General features: G+C 43.0%; 2 protein-coding genes across 3 annotated transcripts; both read right to left on the reverse strand.

Moving 5' to 3' along the window:
- Window positions 1–495: 495 nt before the first annotated feature.
- LOC108882539 (UTP--glucose-1-phosphate uridylyltransferase) lies at window positions 496–9,891 on the reverse strand. Of its 2 annotated transcripts, none has more exons than XM_018675079.2 (10): window positions 9,689–9,891; window positions 7,035–7,150; window positions 6,077–6,184; window positions 3,694–3,879; window positions 3,479–3,612; window positions 3,102–3,399; window positions 2,810–3,007; window positions 2,491–2,733; window positions 1,537–1,641; window positions 496–925 (listed from the first exon to the last, which is right to left on the reverse strand). In XM_018675079.2, the coding sequence occupies exons 2-10, from the start codon at window positions 7,131–7,133 to the stop codon at window positions 818–820; spliced, it is 1,479 nt and encodes a 492-aa protein (XP_018530595.1). In that variant the 5' UTR covers window positions 7,134–7,150; window positions 9,689–9,891; the 3' UTR covers window positions 496–817. The 2 variants fall into 2 exon arrangements, with proteins under 2 accessions (XP_018530595.1, XP_018530594.1); XM_018675078.2 differs by lacking the exon at window positions 9,689–9,891 and adding an exon at window positions 8,094–8,261.
- Window positions 9,892–11,163: 1,272 nt separating this feature from the next.
- Window positions 11,164–18,557, reverse strand: LOC108882538 (malate dehydrogenase, cytoplasmic). Its single transcript, XM_018675077.2, has 9 exons — window positions 18,405–18,557; window positions 17,243–17,341; window positions 16,445–16,541; window positions 15,069–15,244; window positions 12,968–13,090; window positions 12,714–12,890; window positions 12,512–12,625; window positions 11,873–11,962; window positions 11,164–11,628 (listed from the first exon to the last, which is right to left on the reverse strand). The coding sequence occupies exons 1-9, from the start codon at window positions 18,405–18,407 to the stop codon at window positions 11,506–11,508; spliced, it is 1,002 nt and encodes a 333-aa protein (XP_018530593.1). The 5' UTR covers window positions 18,408–18,557; the 3' UTR covers window positions 11,164–11,505.
- Window positions 18,558–19,414: the final 857 nt, after the last annotated feature.

Genomic DNA, 19,414 nt, shown 5'->3' on the forward strand with positions numbered 1-19,414 from the left:
AGTGCTCAGCAGGCAAAGCTTGGGCTGTGATTTACCTGCACCGATGCTGTAAGTTATTGTCCTGGGTCTTTAGCTCCTCTGGTTGAATCGTATAAGACCGAGCCTGAAATACATAATATACAAGGGATACAACACTTCAACATCAAATTAATTGGTCAAAATGAATGAAAACACACAGTATCTACAAACTAAAATTACCTCTGTCTGGTTGTAAGCCTCCACCAACCAATCCAGTTGCAGTAAATAGGCGTGTGAATTCTTGAATTATGGACAAAAACATGTTTTGTGAGGTCACAGCGACCTTTGACCTTTTACCACCAAATTTTCATCAGTTAATCCTGGAGTTCAAGTGAACATTTGTGCCAAATTTCAACAAATTCCCATCAGGTGGTCCTGAGTTATCACATTGAACTGTCTTATATGAAGTCACTGTGACCTCTGACACTAAAATCTCTCTCTCTCTCTCACTCACAACAAAATCACATGACGCTCAGCTGACCCACACTGCACTTTTTTTTATTGAAATGAAAGACAAGCACAGTCGGCTCAAATTTTGTAGCGATAATTTGCAGTAACAGCGAGTTTTTCTTCTTGAAAAGCTTCACGAGGAGCCAAACGTCTGCAAAGTGCATCAGGGAGGAAGAAGCAGGAGGTTGACCTTTGACCCTTTCAGGCTGACTTCACATTGAAAAAGACACAAACAAACTGATTGTCTCTGTAACGGCCCTGACGTTCATCTCTGAAGAGAAGAAAATATTAAATAATCTCTTTAAGTCTCTTCAAGGTGCAAATGGCTTTGTTTTTTTCCCAGCAGGCCTCAGTGGTCGAGGATCCGCAGGTTTCCTGAAACAATCTTGTTCTCCAGCATCGCTCCGGCAGGAATATCAATCCGGTCACCATGATTCGCTATAATAATGACAGTTCCCTGAGGAGAGTAAAAAAAGTTGGAGATGTAATTTTACTGGGGAATCTGATTGTCTAACTAATCATTTTGTTTATTAAAGGTGCTAATGTACATTTTTCTATCGCTATATAGCCAATATTAGAGACAGCTGTTTACTTCTAACCAACTAGCCTTGGCCCCTCCAGACAGCCCTGAAGAAGTAGCACTGCCCAGAGGACGTTTTGTTACCTGTTGTCTTGCAAGCGTAACAATGGCTGAAGCTCTTGGTGAGTAAACAGCTGTTAATGCTAACGTTAGCTATGTAGCAACAGCAAAAACTTACATGTAGCAGATTTCAATGACAGTAAAAGGTGACGTTACAATGTCCTATAGACTACGATAACGTCTTCAAATGTCTTGTCAGTCTCATGCATGATCAATGTTTGAAGCTTTTACGTGTCTTAAAAAAGGCGGTTGCTAACGAGTGTCTAAATGAGACTACAGAGGTTGTCGGGGACGTTAACATGAAAACCCATCTACTCACCAGTCCACCTTTACAGCCTCGTTGTGTTTCTACTCACGCTCTTTCAAACTCTCACTAACTTTCTAAGAAGCTCACTGATGTTTTCATAAGATGTGAAAATGTTCTCTACCTTCAGAGAGACGTTCTTTCCAAAGGTGACGTCTCCAGACACTGTGAGGTGATCGAGCTCTAACATGTCCGGGATGTTCTCAAATCTGGCCAGAAACTCTTGAACCTGTAAAAAGACAGAGAGACAAAGACAGTGTTGATGTTGATGACAGAAACATCAACGCTGTTCTTGAACTGTTGCATATCACAGTTAATAACTTTGACCTTCTTTAAACTACACGTTATGAAAAAATAAAGTAAGTTGTGATGTCATGACCGAGGTCCAACTTCTCTGAGTCTCTTCTGTTTTCAAGACGCTGCAGTGCTGTGTCCTGTGTTGTTTGAACAGATCTGACACCAAGAAACTATTCAGTGTCATTCTACTGCTTTCATTGTGAGAAGAGAAGAGGAAATGGCTGCAGTTGAGTGAATGTAACTTAAAGCTAAGTTTTAGCTAACGTTAGCACACTTTACAGTGTGTTTCTGGCTATGACCCTACATCTTTGTCCTTTTCTGTACTACCCAGCTAGGGCAAATAAAGCTAGCTTTAGCCATCTTCATCCAGTTAAGGTAAAAATACACAGCCATAGCTCACTATTTTCAGTTTTTTGGGCAGCACAGAAGAGAACTGACAACTGAAACGTGAACATGTAGGGTCATAGCAAGAAACACCCTAATATTTTTATTACTAGAGAATGCTAATGTTAGCAAGGTTAGCAAACTAACATCATAGTGAAGGCAGTAGAATGACACTGAATAGTTTTTTGGACTCAGATCTATTCACACAACTTGAGACTCAGCACTGCAGCATCTTGAAAACAATGGAGCCTTGTCAATTCAGACTCAGAAACAGTATTTTCAACGGTTGTGACGTTATGACTTAACAAGTAGATTATCTTGATAAAGCTAATTATCAAAGAACAGGATATTTATCCCTCTGCTCTTCTCGGACTCTGTGGGTTTTTCAGGTACTCACTTTGGTGAAGGAGCTGCCCAGTTTAACGTGCGGTGTGGTGGGAAACTCTCTCTTCTTGCTCATGGTGAGCGAGCCAGCGTCCAGGCTGTACAGGTTCGACATCACCAGCAGCAGGTCGGACGACGTCTTTACCGGCAGGAAGCGGCTGCGGGGCACGTTCACGCCCATGGCGTGGTTGAAGCTCTTGATGGCGGCGCCGACTGCTGTCTCCAGCTGGATGACGTTTAGACCGCCATCCAATGTCTGGAGAGAGATTCAGGGGTTTAGTTAAGCGTAGGAAACTACATGCAAATGATTTTAGGGGGGAAGCAATTGTCACCTTGGGGTTGACGATGATCTCCAAGTCCATGGTGTTCTTCTCCTGCAGCCTCTTGATGGCGGGCAGAGAGATCCACAGGTTGTTGGTGTTGAAGATCTTGAACTTGGTGACGGACTTGAACTCGTCAACGTGGGCCTTCGGTACCTGAGCGATCTCCAGGAGCCTCAGGTGGTCCTCGTACTGGATCAGAGTACCACCCTGCAGAGAGAAGACAGGCAAAACTGAGAGGCTGGAGAGACACCTTTGCTGAGATCATCGGACGAACCAAAACCTTAAATGCGTTGACACTGACCTTGACATCGGCTCTGGTCTTGTCGGTGACCTCCATGATGAACTCGCAGCGTTTGTCGGCCGGCTGACTCATCAGGTGGTGGAGAATGAAGAGGTCGACGGTGGCGCCCAAGTTGTCGATGTTGGACACGAAGATGTACTCCTTCCCCTCGGCGATGAGTTTGTCCAGAAGCCCGGAGTTGTAGAAGCTGGCGTAAATGTCTCCGTGACCCGGCGGGTACCACGCCTCTGCGTTATCGCCGCTCATCCCCATGTTTTTGGCGATCGGAAGCAGGGACTCCCTGTTGATCCTCGGATACCTGGGAGAAGGAAAATGTACCGTCTTTATAACAATTCAATGACAGAAAAAAAGTGGAGATTTGAAAGTTCATGTTGTACCTGCTCTGGTTGAAGGTGTGGATGTTGACCCGGTGGTGCTTGTACTTCTGCAGGATCTTCTTCGTGTCCTCGTCTGTGTTGAAGGAGTTCATCAGAACCAGCGGCACGTCGGCATTAAAGGTTTTGTTCAGATGCTGAAAGGAACACAAAGACAGCACATGGTTCTGATCAGTTCGGACTGATTGTTGTCGCTCGTCGTTCGGTTGCGTCTTTACCTCGATCTGCTGCACAGTCAGGTCCAGGAAGGTGTTCTCGTTGCGGACGCTGATCAGACTCTTGGGGCCCTTGCAGCCCATGCTGGTTCCCAGACCACCGTTAAGTTTGACCACGGCAAGCTTGTTGAGGCTGGCAGCGATGTTGTCGGGGAGACCCTTTGTCCTGATCTTCTCATAGGGCTGGATCTGATGAGACATAGGAGAGTCTGGTTTGTACTGTGTTACAAACAAAAGCTGAAAACATTTACTCAACTTAAAGAGTTAAAATCCTCAATTGAGTCTTTATCATCAAAGACAGAAAATATTGGCCAGATGGCCGGACACTAACATTTTCAGCCTACTTTCAGCCATTCAGTGGTAGAAGCAGTATTTGCATTCTTTATTTAAGTGAAAGTACCACACAATAACACAAACTAACAGATGGAGGCAGTGGTATTCCAGCAGCTCCTCCTAAAATTCCTGTTTCTGTCAATGGAGTCTGGTAGTTGGAGATGTTTCCGTTCAAACTCTTTAATAAAAAGCTCTATCTCTGTGGGAATCCTATCATAATGCTTAAACACTTAGAATAACAACCTGAGCCTACCACAAAAGTAATAAAACAACACCTGGTGATGGAGGAAAAATGAATAAATAAATAATAAATCAATAAATCTGCAAACAAACGTGAGTGGATCCAGTCCTCAGGAGCAGTTTTAGGACTGACGACCCTCTGACCTTTAAAACCTCACCAGCAGCACATGACAGTCAGACACACAGAAAGTACACATGTATTTATGGATACTATGTGTGTGTCATTATGTAATCTACACTACACTACAGCAGCACTTTGACAGTATCCATCCATCAGCTTTTAGTTATTTATGTTTCTTCATTTTTACTTATCTTAACCAATTTTAGGACAGTTTTTCACCAACTCTGCTTCATTATCACTTCATATAGTTTTTGAATTCTATTTTACAGTTTTTAATGTTAGCATTTTATTAGTTTTGTTTGTTTGTTATTATCGGTTTGTTCTTTAGTCATTGCAGTTTTTATTTTTGCAAAATAAATCTGAATGGTAGCACGGTCCTGGGACGAACAAATGGATGGAAATTGAAGTGACTATAATGTTTCACAGGCTTTGTTCAGCCGTCGGCCTGTGGATCAGACTCAAGACATTGGTTTTAAGGTCATTATCAGCTACAGTTGGGACTGGGAGGGTAACGGGGGGGTCGGTGGATGTGGGTGGAGGTGTGGATACGAATCCCACAGGAGATAAATGTCAGCGTCTGCCCAACCTCGCCGCCCTAAAACCCAGACTTTGAATGCTGCAGCGGTCAGACTATTCTTAGTCCTAACCTTCACTCTGCCAGGGTATTCTGGGAACACTGAGGGACGGACTGAGAGAGTGTGTGTGAGGGTGTGTGTGCTGTGTGTTGTGTGTGTGAAGGGGTGTGTGTGTTGTGTTGTCTGCGTACGAGTGAAATGTCACCATGCTGGATAAATAGTTGGCTTTAGCCCAAGAGTTCTCTGGGTGCTCAGATCTGGTTACGTTAGCTTGTTTCTGAACAACGTTAGCTTGTTTCTCAATCCTGCAGTCGCTGAATCATTTAAAGAAACAGTGCAACATTTGGGGAAATATACTCGTTTAATGCAAGAGGAAAAGTCCAATGACGGGATATCAGTTTCGTGTGTGTGTGTGTGTGTGGGTGCAGGATGGGGTTAGCCTAGCTTAGCACAAAGACTGGAATGAGGGGGAGTTACGACAGGTGGGAGTGTGGAGATGCAACATTATGGAGAGGATTCCTACAGAGACAGAGCTTTTTATCAAAGAGTAATCACCAGAAGCATCACTATATATCTCTACCAGACTCCATTGACAAAATCAGGAATTTTAGGAGGAGCTGCTGGAATACCACTGCCTCCATCTGTTAGTGTGTTTGTGGTATTGTGTTGTATTTTAACTTCTGTAATTTTCCAGCAGCTCCTCCTAAAATCCCTGTTTTCATCAGTGGAGTCTGGTAGAGATATATAGAGATGTTTCTGGATCTTCCTCTTTAATAAAAAGCTCTGTCTCTGTAGGAAAATGAGAAAATGAGACGCAGATTTAAAGATCCAGGAGTTATCCTTTAATCTGTAGACCATCAACTGACTGAGTTTTCTCCTGTGATGATGCCGACACACCTTGTGATCAGAGTTCACCTGGATCCACTCAGGTATCTGACACAGAAACCTGAGACCTGCAGTCATACAGGACTCTGCCAGACCTCCTTGGACCGAGGACCTGGGTTGAGTGTGTTACTCTGCCGTCTGACGATGACCTTGGATTACGGCAGAGGGTTGCAACATGAACTCCCCCTCCTCGCTCTGGTAAACAGTGTGACTGGAGGTATCTGGTGCTTACCGAGTCCTCTGGCGGCCGGTTGATCTTGGCCCACTCGACTGAAGGACCTTTGACCTGGAGGAACCTGTGGAAGAGCTTCTTGAAGCCATCGAAGTCTTTCCTGGAGATCTGAAACAGAGGAAACCAAACGTCACCTTCTGCTGCGTTTCCTCAAACACAGCACAGGAGTGTGTGTCTGTTTCTGTGTGTCTGTGTGCAGGACCTCTGGGTTGTTCACCTCATGTTTAACCATCAGGTCAAAACTCCCCCCAAACAGAGTCTGTGTGCTGTGTGTGCAGATAACCTCATGGACCCTCTGTATGCAACAACAAATATTTGTTCTATATATGTAACAGATACATCAATCTGTCGCCCAAAGAACATAGAAAAACCTTTTTATTAAAGAACAACATCCTTTTTATTTAACCAGAAATATCTGCTTTATAGCAATACCAGACTCCACTGACAAAAACAGCAATTTTACTGAAGCAGAATATGGGAGTTGCTAATCTACTGCTGCCTCAGTCTGTGAGTTTCTTTGTGTTACTGTGTGGTACTTTTATTTCAGTAAAGTATCTGATTACTTCTTCCTCCACTGAAAGTCACACAGTAACACAGACACACTAACAGATGGAGGCAGTGGTATTCCAGCAGCTCCTGGTTAAATCCCTGTTTTTCTCTATGGAGTCTGGTAGAGATATATAGAGATGTTTCTGGATCTTCCTCTTTAATAAAAAGCTCTGTCTCTGTAGGAATCCTCTCATCATGTTGTCAGACACTGAGAATAATCTGATTTTAACCACCTGTTACTTAGTTTTACACCATAACTACAACTTGTGGTTCAGAGGTCGATTTAAAACTTAAAAAATGTTGTAACCACGTTCCTGAGACTTTAGACAGCTGATAATTGAGCTGAACGTATCTGAGAACACACAGGTAGAACAGGGAGGATTTACTTCTTCCTCACGCCGTCTCTCACCTCCGCCTCGGCCTTGTTGGCGGTGGCGAGCAGCGCCTCCAGCTCGCGGTGCATCGACTCCTCGTGCTGCTGACGGAGTTTCTCCTGGAACTCAGTCATCACTCCTCTGGTCAGGTCTGAAAACACAGACACAGAGAAACTACTATAAAAACAAAGAGTGAAGTTCATCTTTACAAAAGAAAAGTACAGTTAATGTGAAAAATAAACTACAACTTCAGTAGTATTTCCCCAAAACACATAAAGTGTAATCAGATGAAACTGTTTTTAAAATGTGCGACTAAAACAAAGTGAGAAATCTTTGTATAATTTCTGTTTCTCTTGGATATTTGCTTTTAAAAAATCTACTTTTTCTCCACTTCACTCTGTCCTGCTTGATCAAAATTCAAAGTTTAATGTCTAATCCTGGTCTGTGCACAATTACACACAATTAGACAAAAATAAAAAGGCGATTAACAACCGCAACCACATCAAAAACCCACCAAACTAATGACAACATGTGATTCTGATTGTATATTTTTATATTTACTCATCAAGTTCCTCTTAAGTTGCAAAGTTAAAGTCAAAATGTCGTCAGTTCAGTTCTTCGCTTCAACTTTTTCCATTCATTTGCTGTTTAACTGAATTAAATCAGTTTTTTTTCAATGAATTTGATCATTTTTAAAGCAGATTGTGCAAAATCTCTGTAAGAAATCATTAAATTTAAGCTCAAATATAAAATCTGAAGCATTAAAGTAAAGAAAATATTAAAATAAATATTCAGTGACACAAACATATTGTTACAGAGTGAAGTTTGGATGCAACAATGTACCAGTCAGTGTGATTTAAAACAGTAAAAGTGTCTCATGTTCACGATGAAGTTACAGCGACAAACGTCTTAAAACGAGGAACATTTAGGACTGAAAGCTTTAAAATGTTCTGTCTCTTTGGTCAAACATGTCCGACCGGCTGTGAGAAAGAAACAGGTGACCAGCACAAACCAGAAAATTACTTATTAACACTCACAACAAATCACAACAAAAGAAAAACGTGTCCCAAACTTCACTCAGGATGAAAACTCACCAGCTACAAGCAGAGACATTTTACCACAGTTCTGCTTAAAAGAAAAAGAAAAACACTAAAGAAAATGGTCCCAAAGAAAAGTCAAAGTCAGCAGCAGCCGTCAGAGAACAACAGACGTCCTCCTCATCCTCAGCTCAGAGGAAGGTCAGAGATCTGCAGCTCCGACCCTGAGCTCAACACGAGGCCTGCCCACAGACACACACACCAATCACACACAGCCAGAGTGTGTGTGTGTCGTGGGTAGGTTGGTGTTATAAGTCTCACCCACTCAGTGTTGTTCTCCAACATAAATGAACAACAGTAACAGTAAAATCCTTTTAGTTTAACCAGAAACATCTCTATGTATCAACTACCAGACTCCATAGAGAAAAACAGGGATTTAACCAGGAGCTGCTGGAATACCACTGCCTCCTATCTGTTAGTGTGTCTGTGTTACTGTGTGGTACTTTTACTTCAGTAAAGTATCTGATTACTTCTTCCACCACTGAAAGTCTCACAGTAACACAGACACACTAACAGATGGAGGCAGTGGTATTCCAGCAGCTCCTGGTTAAATTCCTGTTTTTATCAATGGAGTCTGGTGAGTGATATATAGATGATATCTGGATCTTCCTCTTTAATAAAAAGCTCTGTCTCTGTGGACGTACTTTAACACTGGATCACACTGCAGCAGCTGTTCACTGTCTGGATCAATACTGAACAATTCAAAGATTTTGTTCTTATTAATCATTTACAGCCAAAACATGGAGATAAAGCTCAGCAGCAGCAGCAGCCATCCTTTAACTTCCTGTATGGGCTGTTTACATTTACACATTTAAGTTAAAAGAACAAAGATTTTAAAGTAGTAAATTCATATTTCTCAAAGTAACGCAACTTCTCTTTTTTTTATTTTATTCTATTTTGTTGTGGTTACAATCAGTCAGGTGCTTTAAAGACGTGTGAGCCTATATCAGTTACTTTTACCTTGACCTTTAGGGCCCCATGTAAAGGTCAGAGGTCAGGGAACCTCGGAGGAACAGTTCTGATTTAACTGTATTTTAACACAGTGTCAGGATGTTTTAATGATTCACAAACTGAGCTTTAATTAATCACTAAAGCAAACAGAACCTGTTTTATTTTGAATATTTTTAACCTGTTTCAGCTCAGATTATCTTCTTCTAAATCGCTTTATTATTTTATTAAATGTTAAACACCTGTCTCATGTGACAGGAAACTGAAAATCTCGAGGTTCTGGACAAAACAAGCAAAGATGATTTAATTTAGGCAAGAAATGATCGATTAATCCCTAAAATATTAGACAGGTGTATCGATAATAATAGGTGCAGTTTGAGGTCTTACACGCTGATTTATTTTGATGTGTAGTGAGTTTAAATGGAGGTTTGTGTTTTTAAATGTGAATTTATTGGTGAGAAGTTTCTGGCGTTTGCACATGCGCAGACACACACACGCAGGGCAGAAGCAGCTTCATGTTTCGGTGCTTTTGGATTTTCCTTCTTTCTTTACATAAAAACCTGTGAACAACATTTGTTTTGGACGAACTTTTCTCGCACGCGCAGCCACAGGTGACAGGTCTGCGTGACGGAGCCGTTACCCACCTGAACACAGCGTTAGAGCAGCGGGAGAGCCTCGACAGCACGGACAACCTCAGCCCGGGACAAAACCACCACCTCAGACCCTGCAGGACTCGGCTTCAGGACTAAGTGAAGGCAGGTTAAACGGTTTGAAGTCGCTGTGGTTTCATCCTCCTGCTGTTAGCTGCCGCTGTAGCACACACACGCACACGCACAGCCGAACGTGCTGCCGCTCACCCCGCCTCCCCGAAGACACGTGACGTAGCAAGTTCGAATGTCAACGGAGAGCGGTGATTGGTTGAAGACGCCTGTCAATCACATGGAGCTGACAACATCTCACGCCCACCGCACCTGAAGCTACAGACTATTTTTACTCCGTTTCTATTTTCACTACAAGACTTTATTTAAAATTTAATTTCATTTAAAAAAAACTCTAAATTCTAATTTTAAGAAAAAATAGTTTTATTCATTCAAATTTTTATAATTTTAGATGTTTTAAATTTTAAATAAAATAAAATGTGTATTACATTGTTACATTTTAATTTGATTAAAATTCACAATGCGTCACATTTTACACCAGTTTAATTTAATTTATTTTGGTTTCAGCTGCATGATTTTGACTCTCTGATTTAGTTGAATTTAAATCATTTGTATTAACTTATTTAATTCTTCTTTTCATATTTTCTTTTTTTCATTTAATTTTTCTTTCTTTTTGCTTGTGCTGATTATTAAGTATAATTACTCAGTCTGATAATATAGAGTTTTATTGGTATAAATTCACAGGGCAGCTGTACTTTTACTGCATAAAAAACTCAGTCTCAGTCCCATAAAGTTACAGAATCATAGAGGACAGAATGAGAGCTGTCGTTGAAATGTTTCCAAATACTTAGAGAAAACTGAGTAAAGAACAGATCCTGCTCTCATGGTTAATAAATAAATTAAAAATTAAGAATCACACAGCTTCATTTTAGATTGATGCTGCCCCCTTGTGGGTAAAATGATTCACTGCAAAACACTGGAGAATAACAGAAATCAGGTAAATCGAAACAGAGCCTGGATTTTATTTTAATTTCTCAGGTTCTCCATCAGATTTTTAAAACCCGACGTACCGTTTAAAAACGTACTGAGATTTTATTATTTATTTATTTATATTGATGATGGTGGAAAGCATCAGTGCTGCCTCATCAGGACGTACACATTTATCATATGAATGTATAGTGTCTGTATAACTCACCTTAACTTTAAAGAGATTCTGTTCTTCTTTTAACCTTTCACTCCTGTCTTGTTTAGTTGCTGCAATGACAATAAAGTTCTTAAATCTTGAATCTCGTTTTACGTCACAATTACAGAACAAAATGCGTCACTTTACATTTCTTCACATTCTGCCGTTTTGTCGTCTTAGTTTAATGTTTGTGATGAGAACTGAGGCTGAGCTAACGCTGAACCACGTCCAGTGAGTAAGAATACGTCAGAGTGAGAATAAACGAGACTGGACTCCGTCAGTTTCCTCGTTGTTTTATTGGTGATAACGTGTTCCCGTACAGTTTCTGAACAGCTAGTGTGTGTTATTGTTTTCATCTACAAACAGAGACGTCGTCTCTCGGTGTCCTGCAGACGGAGGAGGCCAGGATGTGGTCGTTAAACAGGTTTCTCTGAAAACCTGAAGAAGTGGCCAAGTGACACACACACACTCACACACACTCGCACACAAACGCACACACAGAGACCAGCTGGGACGGTTATAATGGGGGGTGGGGGTGGGGCGTTCGTCTTTAGAGTCGAGAGCAGCGAGTCTTCAGGGGGTCTAAGTGCTGCTGTTGTTGACCAGCAGGGGGAGACAGTCACTGGGACAGGAAGTCCAGGGCGGTGTCTCGCTCCTCCACCAGCTCGGCTGCTGTGGCGTCCATCTTGGCTCTGGAGAAGTCGTTGATGGAGAGACCGTCAACCACCTTCCAGGTCTTGTTCTGTGGGGCGACGACAGAGAGAAAGAACTGAGGCTCCGTACAGGTGTTTTTCACTCACAGGTGAAAATCAAAAGAGAAAATAAAATAGAATCTAACGAACACGATTTACCAGACAAACTAGTGTCAACAATAAAAGCCTGGATCTGTTCCACACCCTGTGGACCGGATTTTCAAGCACAGCGCTGACAAACATGGAGGTTGTAACGCCCTCGTTGCCGGCAGCTGATTGGACGAACAGACTCACCTTGATCTGGACGGGGAAGGAGTAGATCAGATCCTCTGGGATGCCGTAGGAGTTTCCACCAGCGTACACGCCCATGGAGATGAACTCACCCTGTCGACAGGAAGCAAAAAAAAATAATAAAAAAATCAATCTTTATTTACAACAACAAAGTAAAAAGTAAAAGCATCTTTAATCCAAAGATGTATTAAAAAGATTTACTGGTCCTTGGTCTGACATGTTGGGCTACTAAGGCTTGTTCCAAAAAAAAATAAAAGCTTTTATTAAAAAGTAAAATCCTTTTTGTTAAACTAGAAAAATAGCTTTTTATCAATACCAGACTCCATTGACAAAAACAGGAATTTTACCAAGCTGTTGCAGAAATAGCACTGCCTCCATCTGTTAGTGTGTTTGTGTTACTGTGTGACTTTCACTTCACATCAGATACTTTATTTAAGTAAGTACCACACAAGTACCACAAACAATCTAACAGATGGAGGCAGTGCTATTTCTGCAACAGCTTGGTAAAATTCCTGTTTTTATCAATGGAGTCTGGTACTGATATAAAGCAGATTTTTCTGGTTAAATAAAAAGGATGTTGCTCTTTAATAAAAACATCTCTCTGTCTTTTTCTCTGTCAAACAGAAAAATTCAGGCTCTGACCTCCTTGGTGCCGAACCAGATGTCCCTCATGTGGTCGCAGATGGCCTTGGCGGCAGACATGGCGCTGGACAGCTTCCTGGCCTTGATGACGGCGGCACCGCGCAGCTGCACCGTCTGCAGGAGGAGGAGGAAGAGGAGGTTGGACAGGAAGATAGAAACTAAAAAAAAAAACAATCTGGATGATTAATCAGTGGGCGCTCACAGAGATGAAGTCTCCTCTGAGCCAGGCGTCGTCCTTGATGGCGTCGTAGGCGGCCATCTCGGAGCCGTGGACGTTGACCTTGGCGTGGTGGACGTCGGGGTACTGGGTGGAGGAGTGGTTCCCCCAGATGATGACGTTCTTCACGTTGTCGGAGGAGACGCCGCAACGCATCGCCACCTGCAGGTCGACGGCACAGGTGTCAGGAAATGGAATATGTAGACTCAGGTTGAGGTTAAAGGTCAGAGGTCGTTTACCTGGGAGCTGGCTCTGTTGTGGTCCAGTCGGGTGAGGCAGGAGAAGTTCTCTTTGGGGATAGATGGAGCAGACTTGGAGGCGATCAGACAGTTGGTGTTTGCTGGATTTCCCACAACCAAAACCTGAGAGGATAAAAAAAGGCTCAGTGTCTGTTATCAACAGTTAGAAACACGGAGATAAATCAGTGAGGAACATCCAGGTGACTTTCTAACGCAGGCTCGTTAAGTCACGTTTTCCTTTAAACTTTCATTTAAAGGAGGTAAAGTCTGAAGCTGCTCTGTTAAAAACCTGCTCCTCAGCTCACATGAAAACCACGAAAATACAGTTTATCTCCAGACACAACATCCTCCCTCATTTCCCAGAATCCTCCAAAACACAACAGGAACAGATTTATCACCTGCGTCTAAATAAAGACAGAAAATTCTGCTCTGCTGTGTCTTTGTCTCATGTGAACGTCTGATCACATTTCTGACAGGAAACCTGAATAAACAAGGTTTTCTACTGATGAATAAATAAATAAATAAAAGGCCACACAGAGGCGAACGTTGTGTGAAACATCCTGATTGAATCTGTGGCAACTTTATCACTTGACTTTAAAAGAAAATGTTTATTTCTAAATTAACCTTCTTGTAAATTTTAAAACTGGTTTCCTCTGGTGCAGAAACACGTGAACAGCATCAGGCTGTTTTTCTGCATGTGAAGCTTTGACCTTTGACCTCAGCAGAGACTGAGCCTTTTTCGTCACGCTGACGGGTCATGAGAGGCCTTCCTGCTGATTAACATGCTGTAATACGCATTATGGTACAAGTACATACTACAAAGTACACAGAGTACTCAGAGGAACTTTGATCTCTGAGCTCTGGAGGCCTGTTGTTCTTCAAGCTGCTGTTAACATGAAACAGGAAACAGTTTTGTCTTTTTAAGCTCTTTCATTTCCCCATGTTTACAGCTGCAGCTTCACCAGGCTCAGTCTGATTTAATACCAAACACAAAGCAACTTCAAACCAGAACCCACAGGACCTGGACCTGTTCTCATGTTCACAGACGGCTTTTTTAAAGAATCTACTCATTTTTATTTGACTTTGACTAATTATTACTTTTTGAGTGCTGCGTCTTCGCTCTGTGTGGACTGGAACAGATGTCGGCGATACAAAGAAAAGCACAGTATGGGATTATTTTTAGGGGTGGGACGAGATCTAGCAATATTAAAAAGTTACGACATTTCTTGTGTCGCAAGAGAGTATCCAGCTGCAACTAGCACGGCCGACGAAATTATGGTGTGTTCCAGTTGTACTCGGAAGTTTCAACTGGAAGTTTTCCCTGAAGTCGGATTCACAGCTCAGAAAGTCGGAAAAACACCACCAACCCCGACATCATAATAAAAAACGAGCTCAGAAACTCATGAAGCCTCAGACTCGCTTCAGACCTGGTAAAAATTTACATATTTTAGGTTTATAGTTTGTCCTATGTAAACAAAATTCAGACCACATGTAACATGTCCAGATGTACAAAAAGTCTCTTGATGTCACAACCTATCACCAACAGGAAGTCGGCCATTTTGATTTTAATACATAAATTTAGCTTAGTTTTCGTCTTCTGGGGACGATGTGTTTGAACAGATTGAGAAAAAGTACGAGGCAGCTACAGCTCTGAAAAACGACTCGCAGCACAGATTTTTACTGTTATTTAGGTTTGGGTAGAGGCACGTGTTAACGATGACGTCACGACTAATCAACTTAAACTGGCTTCATTACCCGACAGTCTAATTAAAACGTTCATCCCCTGCATTACGTCACCCAGCTGCTAGCTTGCTAAACTGTTAGCCTCGCTGGCTTCTTTTGGCGTCCATGTTGCCATCGCGGTGAGCAGTGGCGTTCTCAGGACTGAACACCAAAAACATCGTGAACATGACTCCCCAGGAGGAAGCAGCAAATTTACCAGGTAACATGTGACATTTATTTCACTTTGATCCAGGTTTATTAAATAAATCCTCGTTATACTCGACCTGGACCAGATATCGATGTAAAGCTCCGAGACCAAGTACAACATCTCCGCTCTCACTTCATCAATAAAAACAATGTGATCGGACTGAAGTGTCACCTTGACGGTCTTCTTGGCGTACTTGTCCAGGGCGGCTCCCTGCGTCTTGAAGATGGCCACGTTGGCCTTCAGCAGGTCCTTCCTCTCCATGCCCTCCTTCCTGGGCATGGAGCCCACCAAGATGGCGGCGTCCAGGTCCTTGAAGCCGACCTCCACCTTGTCGGTGGGGATCACCTCTGTGGGGAGGGAAGGAGGACGCACGTTAGTCGTCATGGAAACATAAACACGAGGACATTTTGTTTGAGGGATCAGAGTTTAACTTTCTTCTTCTCTGAAGTATTTATCGCTGCATCTCAGAGGGAACTTCTTCTTCTACTTCTTATTTGAGATTCTAGAATTAAATTCTTCAGCTGCACATTTATCATTAACCTGTTATCTGCTCTGAACAAAGGCTCCACTGCCTCTACATATTGATAAGGACAGGGTGATGTATTGGCGCTGATAAGCCGTATTGATTATTTTTTTAAACTCTCCTTCACTGCCTTGTTTTTATGATTTCTCTGGGAGATTTCAACGTCATTTCACCAGATAAATTCCTGCCACTTCGGCGGATCCTGACGATAAGATGAGAGAGGGAACTCTGCTGCTATCAGACTGGACTTCAGCCTCCTCCTCCTCCATTGTCCCACCACTGCTCTGATTGGCTGCTGAGGTGCCTCAGTCGTCAGCCAACCAGAGGCCCTGTTTTAGACACTCCTTCCTCCTCCTCCCCTCAGCAGCAGCAGAGAGGAAGCTTCTCCCCCAGAGGTTACAAAGGACAAACAACACACACTGACAATCACACACACACAAACAAAGTGTGTGTGCAGTGTTTAAAATGAGTTATAGCACGACGAGCCGCTGATACAGGCTCATTTAAAAACTGAAGATCAGGACTTTCTCTCGCACTGAAACCAGAGGTTAGACGCCTAAACCCCAGGCACCATTTTAGAAAAACTAACAGGAATTTTACTGTTTTAATCAAAATGTACTAATTTAACTGTGCAAGGAGAATTGTGTAAACAACAACTCCCACGTTTCCTTCAGTGAAAAGTCAAATTTTAAAGGCTTCAGCTCTAAAAGTATCAGCTCAGACTCTGTATCAGCTGATATCCTGTATTTAAGTGACTTCAGTCTGGACAGGGACACAAACACTGTTTTGTTCCAGAGAGGAGTTTAAAGGCGGTGCACACCCACAGCAGATGATTTCTATTTAAGCACAGGCCGGTGTCGTGTTGACGTGTAAAGCTACAAACCACCGTCCTGTTTCCAGACGTCGACTTGAATCAGTGCCACAAAAAAAAAGAATAAACAAAAAGAAGAGCAGCGTTTATGTGCGATTCACTGCTCAGACAGTCGATGAATATTCGTCTAAGTTCAGGTGTAATCTGCCTCACCCCTGAGCAGTGGGAGGGCGCAGTCCTGCAGCTCCATGACGACTCCGTCCAGCACCGGCAGCATGGGGGGGATGTCCAGCAGGACCAAGATGATTGGCTGAGGAGAGGACAGATTGTTGGCGGTTGGTAACAGTGGCTGTTATGTGCAGGTGCAATAAATCATCTTGGTGAGTTGCAGATCAACACCTGCTGAACAAGGCAACTTTCAATGACTTTCAAGGTCTCTCCAGGCCGCATGCAGTGACTCATAAAGGTCATGTTTTAGATTGTAACACTGACACAGAGTCGAGCTCCACACAAACTCTCATTTCAAGCCACTTTATCCAGGTCTCATTAAGTTCTTTAAAAAACCCAAAAAGTTTCCCACATTAATTTCACAACTTCTCCTTCACTTCCATCACAAAAACCTTCATGTGGTCATTTAAACCTGACACCAAAGCAGAACATTATTATTTTAATTTCCAGAACCTTCCCACATCTTTAATGACCAGTTCCACTGAGAAAGGCTAGGACTAACCAGACTCTATTTAAAAAGTCTTGTAATGTAGCATGACCTTGTGTATACAGGACATTCAACTTGATTTAAGTTCTAATGAAGTATGTGATGATAATCTTTTAATTTGGCAAATCATCACATCCAGCAGCAAATAAAGAGTTTCTTCTGTCTGAAGGCATCCCACCATTAAAACATGTTCATTATTCATTACATAACAGTGCATCGGCCAGCTGTCAGTCAGTGGGTGAGGGGGGGGTCTGCTGCTGCCACAGGTTATGCAATCAGCTCAGACTGGGTCTTACCTGGTCCTTTCCAAACACATCTCCCTTGGCGATGCTGTACAGCAGGGAGTAGGCGATCTGGCCAGCAGCGCCGGTCACCAGAACACGGATCGGTTCAGCCTGGAGGGAAATAAAACAGGAGTGGTTCACATGTGTCAGTGACCTACAAAAACAACAAGGAGGGAGGAAACGAAGCAGCAGAAACCGGCACTGTTGGTCTGAACTGGGTGGATCGCTCACTCTGACTTTTTAAAATCAACTTATAACCACTGTATCTAACAGATGGAGTCCCACAGAGAGAATGATGAGGATTCATCACCAAACTCCATTAAGAAAATCGTGAATTTTAGACTGACCTTGCCTATTATCAGGGGTAGCTCTGAGGTTAAGTTTAATTTTAGATGTTCACCCTTAACAGTTGAGGTCTCTCTTTAATTCGGCATCCATACAATCAATCAGTCAATCAATGACTGGTTCCTAGAGCTCTGTCATTACTGTGCGAAATGATGAATAGAAAGGGGCAGAGCGGTAGCAGAAATGATGCAGAGTGATTTATTTAAGAGCCGAATTGAAGGATGTTTCCAGTTCAGTCAGAAATCACCGCGCATCCTGTTAAAAACCTGCTGCAACTTGTCTGACAAACAAAGAATCGTTAAATCTCCAGATTTGCGAACAGAGATTCAAACCGGATGAAGCTCCTGTCACGATTGGTTGCCTCGTTTGAATAATAAAGAAAAGGCCGATGATGTAATATGACGCCGATGCCACGCCACAGCCTGTCCTCATTAAGATGGAGGCAGATGAATGAATGTACAGTGAACTATGAAGTGTTAAAAACAGCGGAAACAAACCTGCGCTCTCTGCTGCGGAGACCAAACCCACATCTGCGGGTTTTCATGCAAACATCACTTCCTATCTGCGTTAGAACTGCGCAACAAACTGCGCCCCGCAGCTCTGCCTTTTGTTATTTTAATCACGGAGCAGAAATCCTCCATCAAAGCTCTGGATGTGTTATTAACATGAAGTGGAATTAAATCCAGACTCCGCCGGCCTCTCGTCAATGTCAAGTCTAAATGCATCTCTGAGCACAAACCGGTGCAAATAACCTCAAGGAAAACGGCGCCGATATATCGTTAAATAGATCTTTACTATCTGACGATAAGCAGCTAGAGATCCGTCTTACCATTTTGCTGGATGAGGATGCTTTAGGTGTGCGGTGCCTGCTCTCCCTGCTCAGAGTCGGACTAGACGGAGGGGTCACCTCTATCCGCGTATTGTAAAGTCAGGCGGTGAAACGAGTCCTGCCCCCCTTACGTCGGGACTTGTAGTCGTTTTAAGACACTGAGTCAGCCATTTCCTGCCAAGTAACTCCACAAAACGAACACACTCTCCCATAATGCACCGCTCTGGTCAAACCGCGCCCACCTGTGCCACATAAGGCAGAGGTTTTTCTGAAAAGGCTGCTTTTTAAAAACGAGGAAGCTGCAGTTTGGCGACATCTTGTGGTCGATCTGAGGAACTGCAGCGCTTCATAACACTGGGCTGTAGTCAGTGTGATGTTTGATTCCCTCTCCACAACCAATCAACACTAAGTAACTAAAAAAAACCAGCTACTTCCTGTCCCTTTAATGCTCGCAATAACAAGCTCAAAGACCACTTGGTGCACCCACAACTCCAATGTAGACCCTCCACTTAAAATCCCCTGAGGCACATGAACATCCTCAGGTGCCTGTACAAAAGCTGGATTCCTGGGACCCTTTCAAACCCCTCAGAACCCTTAAAATGTCCATGAAGACCCCTGGAACCTCCTCAAAGAACCACACACCCACCATAGATCCTCTTAAATACTTCCAAAGCACTGTTAGAAACCCCCCAAGAAGTAGTGGAACCCCAGTGAACACCCTAAAACCCATGCAACCTTCATGAACAGTCTCAGGGACCAAACCCTCTCAAGGACCCTAAAACCCTGGGAGTGCTGAAGCCCTCAGGTATCCCTGGACCAGTAAGTAAGGTCCCTTAGAATCTCATCAAAAACTAGAACCACTAGTAATCCCATATGGACCCTTACACTCTGGGACATTGGAACGCCTTGAAAAACTCAACGCATTGAGGAACCCCCCAAGAACCAACAGAACCGCTGTGATCCCTGGGAACCTTTCAACTCTCCCAGCACCACGAAACCTCCTCAAGAAC

This window comes from Lates calcarifer, linkage group LG5 (assembly GCF_001640805.2).
Source record: "Lates calcarifer isolate ASB-BC8 linkage group LG5, TLL_Latcal_v3, whole genome shotgun sequence".
Lineage (NCBI taxonomy): Eukaryota > Metazoa > Chordata > Actinopteri > Centropomidae > Lates > Lates calcarifer.

Bases quoted from the DNA above. Each gene is read 5' to 3' on its own strand.
- LOC108882539 (XM_018675078.2), bottom strand. The intron at 6,185-7,034 runs GTGAGAGACGGC...CCTCTGTTTCAG, and splicing joins CCAACAAGGCCGAGGCGGAG to ATCTCCAGGAAAGACTTCGA. The intron at 1,642-2,490 runs GTGAGTACCTGA...GTCTTTTTACAG, and splicing joins TGGGCAGCTCCTTCACCAAA to GTTCAAGAGTTTCTGGCCAG.
- LOC108882538 (XM_018675077.2), bottom strand. The intron at 15,245-16,444 runs GTGAGGCAGATT...CCCTCCCCACAG, and splicing joins CGCCCTCCCACTGCTCAGGG to AGGTGATCCCCACCGACAAG. The intron at 12,626-12,713 runs GTGAGCGCCCAC...CTCCTCCTGCAG, and splicing joins TCAGAGGAGACTTCATCTCT to ACGGTGCAGCTGCGCGGTGC.